The 12,647-nt window shown below is 41.8% G+C and overlaps 1 protein-coding gene across 2 annotated transcripts in view; it reads right to left on the reverse strand.

Moving 5' to 3' along the window:
* Positions 1-12,647, reverse strand: part of si:dkey-82f1.1 (DENN domain-containing protein 2A) — a 35,323-nt gene that overhangs the window by 3,725 nt on the left and 18,951 nt on the right. For both annotated transcript variants that reach the window (XR_002062933.2, XM_005451034.4), the window contains exons 4-17: positions 11,783-11,910; positions 10,380-10,492; positions 10,071-10,268; positions 9,786-9,879; positions 7,239-7,289; positions 6,781-6,968; positions 6,205-6,314; positions 5,455-5,524; positions 5,084-5,161; positions 3,753-3,893; positions 3,447-3,595; positions 1,704-1,881; positions 1,539-1,580; positions 1,271-1,376 (exon numbers count right to left, since the gene is read on the reverse strand). Coding sequence is in view for 1 of the 2 variants with exons in the window: in XM_005451034.4 (XP_005451091.1) it covers positions 1,271-1,376; positions 1,539-1,580; positions 1,704-1,881; positions 3,447-3,595; positions 3,753-3,893; positions 5,084-5,161; positions 5,455-5,524; positions 6,205-6,314; positions 6,781-6,968; positions 7,239-7,289; positions 9,786-9,879; positions 10,071-10,268; positions 10,380-10,492; positions 11,783-11,910 (1,646 nt within the window). In the remaining variant the exon portion in view is untranslated. The remainder of the gene's footprint in view (positions 1-1,270; positions 1,377-1,538; positions 1,581-1,703; positions 1,882-3,446; positions 3,596-3,752; positions 3,894-5,083; positions 5,162-5,454; positions 5,525-6,204; positions 6,315-6,780; positions 6,969-7,238; positions 7,290-9,785; positions 9,880-10,070; positions 10,269-10,379; positions 10,493-11,782; positions 11,911-12,647) is intronic.

Below are 12,647 nucleotides of genomic sequence, written 5' to 3' on the forward strand. Positions count from 1 at the left end.
GTACCACAAAACTATGATCAAGTTGCAGAATGATAAGTTGTAGGTGTATCGTATGTACCTAATATATTTCATTGGAAAACAGCTGGCAATGAACATTAGGGCTGTGGTACATAATATTCATTACATGAAACCCAGGAAGATATGACTGGTAATGAAAACACTTCAAAGCTTTCTAAACCAGAGATTTGTGCAGACTAATATCACTAAAAAGAAGGCAGTGGCAATTAATGTGAAAAAGAAAGTTTCCACAGGACTTTATGCAGCACTTAGGTGCACCCTTACTGCTTTCATAAGAATTAAGATGTTAAGTAGTAGCCAGGAGTTGCTAATCAAATGCACTCTTGTGAGCACCTCTATAAAAGCACAAGTTTTGGCAAGAGTGGAGACCCCAGCAAATTCACCTCAGACCATGCTGTTCTCAGAGAAGCTGCCAAAAAACTAAGAGCTACTGACGTCTCGGGAAGAGACGTCAAGAGAGGGATTGGGGAATTACAGGGATTGTCACTACATCTCAGACTCTTCAGGCCTCACTTAGCATGTCGCATGTTATAGTTCATGCCAGTACAATTAGAAGATTGAACAAGTATGACTTGTTTGGAAGGGTTGCCAGAAGACGGTCTCTCCTCTCTAAAAGGAAAATGATGGCAGAGTTTTGATTTGCAAAGCTGCATCTGAGCAAACCACAACACTTCTGTAACAATGTCTATTGGACAGACAAGAGCGTGTTTGACCATGTTTGGTTATAACACACAGCACCATGTTTGATGAAAACCAAACGTAGTATATCAAGACAAACACCTCATAACAACTGTCAAACACGGTGGTGGAGGTTATTAAGTATTGTAAAGTCAAATGCACAGCCAGCGGTCTGACAACTAAAGCTTGGCAGAAACTGAGGCCAATATTCCCAAGCACAACAGCAAATCTACAACAGGATGTCTGACACAGAAAAGAATTAAGATGTTGCAATGGTCCAGTCAAAGTCCAGACCTCAACCTGAGTGATGTGCAGTGGCGGGACCTTAAGAGAGCTGTACATAAACAAATGCCCGCAAACCTCAATGAAATGAAGCAACACTGTAGAGGACAGTGGCCAAAATTCCTCCCCGAGAGTCACACTGAAAATGCTTACTTCAAGTTATTGCTGGTAAAGGTGGTTCTGCTAGTCCTGTGAAAACTTTCTTGCTCATAGTACATTCTGTTTACACACCAAAAAAACCCCTAAAACCCACATTACATATATGCAAGAAATAACAAGTATGACAAGTCACCATTGGGTAGATCTCCTTTCTCACAGGCCAGCTCCCTTCTCTTGTCCAGCACATGCTCCAGAGCTGCCTGCAGCTTATGGGGAAGAATAGAGTCCTCATCATCCAGCTATAGAAGAGGAAAGAAAACGAATTTAAACCAACTTAACACGAAGTCCACTCCTCAAAACATCTTTTACAGTCACAACAAGGAACTCTTGTGTGACTAATGCCATTTTTTTACTGTGCTCTTTCTGTTTTAATCTTCTTTTTTTCCTTTTCTTTTTTTTACCTGTCGAAGGAAGCGGCTGTTGCCGAGGTCAACCACCAGGACCTAACAAGAGGGAGAATGATGTTATTTCCTGAAGCTATTGTTCAGTATAGGAAGTGCCCAGAGTAAAGGGCATCACGGGCAGTAAATTTAAAAAAATAAAATAAAATAAAAACCTTCTCTTACTTCTTCTATGGGCAGCTCTTTGAGTCGAGGTAGAGAGCTGGAAAGGAGGCCAACTATAAAGGGAGTCGGGGTGCAGACTATATCCAACATGGACAGTGGGAGCACTGGGATGTATGTATGCTGCCAGGTGAAGGGATAGAGTAGAGCCACTACTGCGTGACAACACTGAGACAACGTACTGTGGAAAGAGACAGCGAGAAAGAAAGAATGGGCAAGTGTTATCATTTGTTTTCTGTCTTGCCTCCCTCCCTCCACCAACCACTCTTCCCACTGTTGCCAACTGGTTAATCATAAGGGGTTGTCTGATTGTTTGGATTTTCTCTCTATTATCCTAGGATTTATGTTATAGTATAAAGCGCCTTTAGGAGATTTTGTTTCTCAGGTCAAATTTAAACTTTAAACTAATTTAACATTATTACATGTCGTATGTAATCCCAAATCCCTGTACTATTAGATAAAACACTTCTATATTTGAATATATATATAGAACCTGTAACTATTTTAATATGAAAGCACAATGTAGGCTGTTCCTGTACTGAGATAACATTATTTTCATATCTAATCCCATTTAATATGTTGGGAATTCCTAGAAATCATAGCTAGTAAACATGGATAATGTCCAGACAGTGATAATGACAGCTTTTGCTCTTTGATTCACATGTTCTGGAGAAATGTTGGTTCATATAGGATAATATATCCTTGACATTCACAACAAAAGGAAAACACAAAATCACAGTGAAACAAAGTCTAACATTGAAAGAAAATCCCTACCACAAGATGGCGCTATCCTCCTTCTCAAAAAATAACTTCCCCTGCCAACCACTTATTAATATGGAACATGTTGAGAAAAGTTCATTTATATTTACCCGTTCAAACCCGCTGTCACCCTGAAAGGAGTGTTTTAGAAGAGTGTGATGCAACACTTGCAAACTCTATACAGTGACAGCAGACACACTCGCATACTGTTGGCTTAATCTCCACTGCATTTGCATCTGCTTGCAGTTAATTCATTATTAAAAAAACAAAAACAATTAACGGGGCCAAATTTCCACTTCACGGCAGAGAAAGTGCAACAACTCTGCTTAAGAGCTCTGGTAAAAATGCTTTTAATGTAAGCTGTTTGAATACTATGGAATACTATCTGAATACCGTAGTTTGAATACTAAGGATAAGAAAACAAAATCACACAAAACAGTTCACTCTAAAGAGCTTCATCAATTCATACAGCTTCATGTATTCATACAGCATGAACCTTTAGGGTGTTTAAATCAGATTAAGAGGGACTTCTGTGGATACCACATGTGTATCACAGCAGTAAGAAAGCCCTTTAGGGGTGGGGTAGGGAGGGGAGGGGGATGACAACTATTGTGACGGTATGAAGTTAAAGGTTTGAGGGAATTGTGTGTGTTTGTAGATGTCAAACTGCACACATGGTGTTAGCTCAGCAGCCATGCTTTAAAGCCTTACTCCTTCTTGTCTGGCTTCCATGACAGTATTCCAGGGAAAAACTGATTGTTCCCCAGGCGACTGTATAACACAACAGCATTCCTTCCTCTCACACTTCGGTCAGCGATCTTCTTTTCCCTAGACTGCCTGTCTACTTGAAATCTCTCTGTCATATCATTCAAACTCTCTGATCTTTTTAGCATCACAACCCTGTCTTGAATAGTCTTATCAGCAACGATTTATGAAGCAAACGAACTAAATAACACAGTGGCTGAACCCAGCAGCACGAGAGCCAACCTGAGTTTGTCAGCAGTGAAGATGACCCTGCGCTCCAGCAGCAGGGAGGCAAACACTCTGAGGAGAAGACGCAGACTTAACGAAGAGAAGAGACATTCAAAGTCCACGTGTTCCAGGCGGGAATCTGACGGGCGGCACAGTTCTATCACCTGCAGTAAAGAAAGAAGCATGTAAGGCACACAAAAAGAAGGAAGAAGACCCTTAGATACAAATTGCAGGTACACTTACAAAGCTATTAATGCGATTATTTCTATAGTTTTAAACAGTGCTGATTTGGGTTAGAGTCTCCTTTGTAAAAATGTCTACCTCTGTCCCAGAGCCAGGTAGGAAGTTTTTGACGGTGATAGTTCTTCCTGGAGCAGGGAAGGGAGCCTCCATGATGCCTCTCATGAAAGGCTGCACCAGGGCAGGGGAGATCGCCCTCCTCTTTTCCACTTCGTCCAGAATCTGTAAGAGACAGGAACGGGAACACTTTGGTTTCAGCACCAGCAACCTTTAGTTATTGTGTTACAAAAAAATTACAATACTCTATACAAATCTAATTTACCATTCAAATATTTGGGCCAAAATGTAGTTAAAAGATAAAATATAATAACAATCTCCGAATCTCTTCAAACGTTACTCACCTCCGTGCTATTTATTCTTATAGAATTCCTTTCACCGGTAAAAAAAAGATGACTTTAAAGCCGTTAAAACTGCATTTGATTAATTTTCCATTCTAAATTAATTCGCAAGCATCTCATTAGCCCAGCAGACAACACAAAGTCAAGCACAGATCAGCTGATCAATTGATGCCACTCTACACATTCAACTGGCAAATCTCAACTAGTGCCCACTGTTAAAGCCACAACAACCAGCTTTTCCTTACTTGCTGGTTCTTACTTCATTAATATAATATCTGTGCTGGATTTTGCTCCTGCTCTCTCCTCCTGTGGCTGTGCAAGTAGAAGGCCCTAGAATGCAACCATACTGCCAAATATAAATTATCATCTAACATAAATTGCTGCAAATGAAAAGAAAAATCAATCTTCTTGTCACTATAGACTCAAATCCCTAATTTCCTTTTAGGAAAGTGGATATTATTATCCCAAATGCATTGATTCTGACCATAATGCAGTATAAATATGGCGCCACATTAAAACACAACAAACAGCTAACACCCTGAATCAATCATGTGTACTCCTCTACTCTACAAACACACTCTACGCATCTGTGCTCAATTAAAGCTTGTGTAGCTGATTGACTACATGTTGAAGATATTTAGAAAACTCTTCCATGCCCATGTACGTGTCCTTAGTAATCAAACTTTAGCTGTAGCATATGTACGCTGCAAAGCATTTACACAGGTCAACATGCAAATAAATCTAAGGCTCATTACAGGGGACCTCCTCCACTGAAGCGACCACATCAGCTGCGTTTCACATGTGTCGCTTTACTGTAGCCATGGATACGAGGCCCTGTGGGAAAGGGGACTGGGGAAAGTGTGGGTGGAGTTCTTTGGGCACCGAGGGTGGTACTTTTTAATGGTGGTTTGTGTTAACACGTGCAGTTCAGAGCAGTGTAACTGAATGCAAGTCACGGCTCTGAATATAGTTTGCACATATGTGCCTGTGCTTAAGTCACTGCTGTATATCTACCTTGGAGAAGAGGTCAAAGCATCCCAGGCGGCTGACAATACAGTAGACTTCAGGGAGCCTTCGGCCTTTGCCACTGGGCTGTGAACAGCCAGAAGGAAAGAAACAGACAGGTTCATAACACAAGACTGCTCAGCCAACTACAACTAGAGGATTAGAGCAGTGAAGCAAACCAAAGCCTTTATTTGACAGAAACTTTACAGCTACATTCATGAAAATTTTTTTTTAAAAATCATCCATATTCAAGAAATACGTTGGAATGAGAAAAAACGCAGAAGGCATTAAACAGACTAATTTAAAATGAGGGATTCATTTTATTAAGCCTGAATTAGCAGAAACCTGCGACCGTAACTGGAAGCATTTTAAGAGCATACCAGTAAACGACGGCAATACCCAAAACGTCTGCTTCCATCTTCACCAGTCAGTACAAATGAGAAGGTCTCGCTGGGAATGTAAAAGGGAAAGATAATTCAAACAATCATATAAAAAAACATCTTAAAACTGTTAAATCACAAAAAAAACAAAAAACCCAGGGTCAGGTTTTTACCGCCAAAACCTTACTTTGTACTTAACACAGAGAGCCCTCGGGACAGGGTCACTCTGGAAAACAATCGCACAACACTTCCTAACCTCTACCTGACAGGTAATCATTGACTGCTGTTAACCTTCATGACAGGGGAGAGTGTCAGCCAGTCCACTTTAATCATATGCTTGGTTGCCCCTCACCCCGCAGACATCTGCCGCTAGATAATTATTAGCCATCGCCATCAGCACACAATCATCACTTCTCAGAACAATGTGTACATTGACCGGAGGCATTGAGTAATACAGCTTGTAGAGCAAACAAGGAGAGTAATTTCTGTAATAACAGGTTAGGCGCATGTGTTAGAGCTACCATTTCTCCTGAAGGCACAAAAAATTTGCTAATTTCCAGTAATTTGTGAGTCATGACTGATTAGTCTTTGGGACTTTCAGCTTTCAACTTTCTCAACGACTAAGTGATAATCAACGAGGAAAACAGCTGAGTGAGCTGTCACCACTCCAGAGGGAAATTCCCGTGTCCCTGTTTGCTTTCACTTCACTTTGTGCTTGTGTGCCGTGGCAGCATTCAGATCCGAACTGACCTGGGAAAGTTATCGACGGGGGCCCAGTCTTTGGCGTCCGGGAAACAAAACTGTGGGATGACCTTCAGCTGGTCCTCAGTCTCTCGCATGAACTTAAAGCTCCTTTCAAGCTGGATGAGAAAAAAAAACACATAAAATAAAGAGATTCCAATTAGAGGTCAAAGCATTAGGCTACTAAGCACCATTACAGTATTAGGACATTATGTCTCGCAGACGCAGCTTTTAAATGAAAGAAAGAAACAGAAACAGGCATTTGCACAGCAGACGTGTAATAACTGAATATATAAAGAGTCACAGTTAAACTACTTGGTGCATATTTTGGCCCCACATGTTTGAGTTCAATCGGTCTTCTTTCATCTTTGATTTTAACTTATTAAAACTGAGGTCCATGTCTTTTTCTTCAATCAAAACTAAAGCAGTATCACTGCTCACATCACCACACTGCTCATAAACTGGGGTGTACATGTTTCCTTATAAATAATGGTCAGGCAGACAGCAGACAATGTAGATTTTTCAAAAAGTTTACATATAATATTAAGCGTCACTGGTTTTGCTCCAGTAACACTTCTGTCTTACCTTGAGAGGAAACTGCTGTGTGACTTCCGGCAGGTATGGAACTCCAGCTTTGGTCTTATGGAGCGCAACAACTATAAAATACTCAAAGAGTTTCCTCTCCTGCAGTTCCATCAAATCCCTCTCCAAGGTCCGGTACCGCCCCGTCTGCCTCAACATGGACTGGACCGACACAAGCCGCTGGCTATGAGCTGTGGAACACAGAAACACATTTCATCAACATGCATGTATGCGATCCACAGATATATATATATATATGATGTGTGTGTGTGAGTTGCAGTGAAACCACAAAGCACAGCCTGCATTTCTAGCTTTAGCTATATCACAGAACTGGAAGAAAACTACACAAGCTCACATCGTGCTTCTTTGTAATTTATGTCATTAATATTAAAATGTCCTGCTAAATGAAAAACATTTACATTATAGATTGCAGTGTGTAGCATGTCTTTATGGGTTTTCACCTTTTAGTTTCTCCTCCGTGTCGCTTTCCGACTCGCTGTTCTCATCTGTCACTGAAAACAAAACAGAAGAAAAGAGTGAGAGAGACAAGAGAGTGAAAAAAGGAAAGAGTGTGACAAGACTACAAACAACAATCACAGGAAATCACATATTTGCCCTCTTTTTGGTCGATTTACAGCACCGGTAAAATCTGAAAAGGCCCCCAAAATTTTAAATGACCTATGCAATACTTGTTTAAATAATGAGATAGAATGGACACATGAAGGCAAGACTGCAAAGCACATGGAGTGGGTTGACTTACCAACTCCGGAAGATGATCAAAGCAGCCAAACGTGAGTACAGGGACAGGGTGGAGCAACAGTTTGACAACCCTCGGAGTATGTGGCAGGGACTAAACACAATCGCGGACTTTAGAGGGAAAACGAGCACACCGCAGACCACGGCCTCTCTGTGTGAGGATCTAAACATACTCTACGCTAGATTCGACACAGCGAACACCATCGTGGCTCAGGGGGTTGGGAAGCGTATCTGCAACCGGAAGGTCGCCGGTTCGATCCCTGGGCTCTCTGTCCTGGTCGTTGTGCCCTTGTAAAGGGCAAGACACTTTACCCTACCGCCTACTGGTGTTGGCCAGAGGGGCCGATGGCGCGATATGGCAGCCTCGCCTCTGTCAGTCTGCCCCAGGGCAGCTGTGGCTACAACAGTAGCTTGCCTCCACCAGTGTGTGAATGTGAGAGTGAATGAATAGTGGCATTGTAAAGCACTTTGGGTGCCTTGAAAAGCGCTATATAAAATCCAATCCATTATTATTATTATTATTATTATCATTATCACCAACGGTGATGAGACGGCCTACAGGGAGGAGGTCAGCGCCCTGACCCACTGGTGTCAAGACAACCATCTCACCCTCAACGTTGCAAAGACAAAGGAGTTGATAGTGGACTTCCGGAGGTGCAGAGAAGTATACACCCCCATCACCATCAACGGCGCTGCTGTGGAGAGAGTGAGCAGCTTCCGCTTCCTTGGTGTACATCTGGCTGAGGATCTTACGTGGTCAGTACACATAAACAAAACAGTGAAGAAGGCGCAGCAGCGCCTCTTCTTTCTCAGGAGACTGAAAAGATTCGGCATGAGCCCCCGCATCCTCAGGACCTTCTATCGCTGTGCCATTGAGAGCATCCTCACTGGATGCATCACCACTTGGTACGGCAACAGCACCGCTTACAACCGCAAAGCTCTCCAGAGAGTAGTGCGGTGTGCTGAACGGATAATTGGAGGTGAGCTTCCCTCCCTCCAGGACATCTACAGGAAGCGGTGCCTGAGGAAAGCGGGGAGGATCATCAAGGACTCCAGTCACCCCAGCCATAAACTCTTCAGACTACTTCCATCAGGAAGGAGGTTCTGCAGCATCCGGTCCCGTACCAGCAGACTGAGAGACAGCTTTTTCCACCAGGCCATCAGACTGCTGAATACTTCATAGACACCTCACCTTCATTACTGGAACTTCAACATTATGCACGCCATACTGTATATAAATGCCACTTGTTTTGCACAATATCCAACTACCAACCTCTGTATATTTTATATATTTATTTTATTTTTACTCTATTTAATTTGTAAAATATGTATACACACACACATATATACACACACGTAGACATACATATTTAGTATACACATTCAGTAATATGCATACACTCTTATATTGTACATATATTTATTCATATAATTCTCAGATTTAGCCATTGTTATATTTGCTTGTTCTTATGTTATTGTACTTTGCACACCTCTGTTGCTTGTGAAGCTCGCACACAAGAATTTCACTCACATGTACTGTACCAGTGTACCTGCACATGTGACGTGACAATAAAAGTGATTTGATTGGATTTGACTGCTGAGAGTATTAAAGGTAAGAAAAAAATGAAGAAATAAAAAAAAACAATAATCTAATTTATACCAAATTGTACATATTCTTAAAACAATGATCACAATCCAAGTAGTATGAGATTTTTTTTTCCCAGTTAGTCAAATTTTTTCTAGTCATGACCAAACAGTTATCATAATAGAAAACAGAAAACAGCTATTAGCGAATGAAGTTTTATAGCAGCACGTAATATTTGAATGTGGGCCCCACATGGGCTTTCTATTGCCAAGCGCACTGTGGACTTAGTTAGTGTTATACTGCATTTAATGGCAACTGGGAACCCAGGACTGTCTAAATGTTGTTTTGCATGGTAAAGTCCTGTTTTTCTGTCTTTGAGTTGCCTATTTTCTGTGTCTTTTGTTTTCATTGGACTACCAATCTAGTTTCCCTTATGAAGATTACTAAAAACTCCACATGGTGCCAGACAATCACTGAATTAAGTAAAATTGAATGCATGTCCCTACTTGAGACAACAGACATATTGAAAAATGCAACCTCCTTCTTGAAAGCGCTGCAGTACCGGACTCAATGTTTCACAAGTTAAAGATGTCCGTGCAGTCAGTTTCGATTTCCTTTCACTAAATCAGAGATAGACAGTAGCCTGGTGTTACACTTGATGACTCACCTCTCCCTGAGCTGGACTCAGCAGACTGAGACACCTTCTTCATGCATTTCTTCCCTCTGCGCGCCTCGAAGATCCCATTGATCTTCACCACCATCTGGAGGAGTTGAGAACAGAAACACAAAGGCTTTAACCCTTTAAACTAATAAACAAAAATGTGCCTGGGTCATACCAAGATCCTTTCAGTGCAACCTCAGTGAGCCATTTTCATTAGGTACTCTTCCACACAGGAAACATACAGTACAAATGTTCTTGCTCCTCTATAAATCCCAAAGTGGGAGTTCATACCTTAGGGATTTTCTTCCGTCTGCGATTGTAAGGGTCCCCTGAGAGACACGGGGTGTCGTCAGGGCTGCTGGGTGTGGAGGGGGGGCTGATACGGGAAGGTGAGGAGATGCCAGTGTCTCTGTTGGTCTTGCGTAGCTCGGGGACCTTGAAGCTTCGTCGCTCCGAGTTTTGTCTCAAAAAGCCAGGCTTGGAGGAGAGCTGATGGGGACAGACACATTTTAGCATACTTTTAGGTTAGGTTAGGTTTTCCAATTCCATTGGATCTATTTGATTATCGTATTTATCCATATTTATCCATCCTTAATGTACCTTATTTGGCGTGCTGGGGACAGGAGACGAAGAGGCAAGTGAAACGCATTTGCTTCCCAAACAGCTTCTCTCCAGCTCAATATCTTCATAGGGGTTCTCCTTGGACGGGGGATCTTTAAAGCAAAAACACATCTTTTTAACGTCACAAGTTACACAATAGCGCGCTCGTTCCAAAGCACAGATAAGCACTCTTTCCATATCACTCACGTTTGTTTTGCCAGACGATTCCTACTCCAGATGTGCCGAGAGCTATTACAAGTAGCAGTATGTGTAACCCAGCTCATATTTCATCATGATAAGACGTTTGCACAGCTAAAGTTAAAAGCAACCCCTGCGTATACGAAGTGGGGTAGCTTTCCAAAACCTGTCTCTTTCTTTCTCTCCATCTGCCTCTGTCTCTCCCCTGCTCTATCAATCCATCCACCAGATGTGACTTGTACGCAAATAAAGAGGGACGTTCAGTTCCCTGTTCCTTCTTGCTCAGGAAAAAGACAAAGGAAAAAAAGAAAAACAACAGATCAGTGTGCTGTTTTCCACATTGCTTGCTGAAGAGAACGTCACACTAATCTCCATAATGTGTTTCTGCGTGCTATCAGCTAGTCAAACCCATCAAAGAGGCATAAGACTGAATACATGTGATGGCAACAGTTGCCTTCCTCTCAGTCTGCAAAGAGTGACATGAGACTGTGTGTTCAAAGGGTGTTTGTGAAAAGCTTGTGGGTGGAGGGAGGCAAGACTTTGAGGACGTCGCAAGCATTCATCACTGCCTCCCTGAACAGTTTTATTAGTAGACATATAGTTAGTCTGACTCGCTTTACCCATGGGAGGTTATTGAGTGTTCAGTGAACAATGTCTGAGAGTTTTAACTAACACTGCTGTACAAAAGGAGGAAACTAACAGGGTTAAAATAAGCTCCGGCATCACTCAGAAGTAGTTGAACTTAATTTAAATTGTTGCCGGCAAAAACAGCAACCGTTACATACCAGTCTGCCCCATCACCCCCCCACTCCCACCCCCATCCCAGAGCCTTGACAATCACAGAAGCCAACCTGAGCTACAATGCAACACAACGCCACTATTGTGCGTTATGAAATTAAACGCGCTCTAGGTGGGGTCGGCATAATACGGCAGACAATAAGTGAGGAATTTCTATGTATAATTTTTAATAAAAAGCTGAGCGGCAAAGCTCTAAATTACAAAAAAAATAAAAAGAGTAGAGTAAAGAGATTTTGCCCTCTTTGTCAACTCTGTCAGTGAACTCTGTAACACGTTTGTATGAGAAATTCAACTCAAGGGTCTCGAAGCATTGTTACAAAACACTTTCTTGCAAACTTTAAGTCAGTTTATGAATTTGCGTGCAAGGCAAGATGTTACCGAGATCATTTTTGGTATGTAATATTTACCTATTATGTCCTCATAGACATTCTCCTCTGATAAAGTGCGTGTTAAGCCCAGTCTGGATTGATGATACCAATTCACCTGGGAGCTTTCTGCAGACGACTGAAGCAGATCCTCAAATTCATAGGACTTCCTGGTGGACAGAGGAGCACAGAGACGAAGGAGTTTTGACTGACATCTTAAAGCGAGCATGTGTCACGGTAATGTTTTTGGTTTTTTCTTTTCACTTGCAAAACATGAAACTGATATTTCAGTTTGTTAGCTGTATCATCAAAAAACCACGTCTGTTTCATCAATCCAAATGTATCCATTGGAGCAGATTGCATACATTTACAAATGCGTGCACAAACAGTACATCAAAAGTCTTGGAATCAAAGTAATTCTTGCAACTTTACTGCATTAGATTATACAGAATAATTATTTAACAGAGTACATCACAGTATTATGCCTTGCTCCTTTTATATTAAATAAAGTTAGATAAAGTAAATGCAGTGTCGCCGCTCTGACACAGTTTTAGCCAAAACTGAACAATACTGGATGAAGTGGATCTGGTGACTGGTGAAGGCACATCTATGGAAAAGCACCCTGCAATGGACACTCAAGAGGGAGACAGCCTGACCAAACAAAGGGCTTGACACAGCAACACACTTGAGCACACACTTGAGCGAGGCCTCCACATATGGTATGGAATGTAACAGATCCAAGCCAAGCTCCGAAACAAGAATTCAGACCACTGGAAAAAGCGAACAATAGATGTGCTCAATACTGCAGAGTTCACATTTTTTTGGTTTCCCTACAGAGAGTCCTGCTTTTTTGATTGTAACCATCTGAACTGAAGGGCTACCGAGAGCCGAAAAGTCAAACATCTTT

Source organism: Oreochromis niloticus, linkage group LG7 (assembly GCF_001858045.2).
Source record: "Oreochromis niloticus isolate F11D_XX linkage group LG7, O_niloticus_UMD_NMBU, whole genome shotgun sequence".
NCBI classification, from domain to species: domain Eukaryota; kingdom Metazoa; phylum Chordata; class Actinopteri; order Cichliformes; family Cichlidae; genus Oreochromis; species Oreochromis niloticus.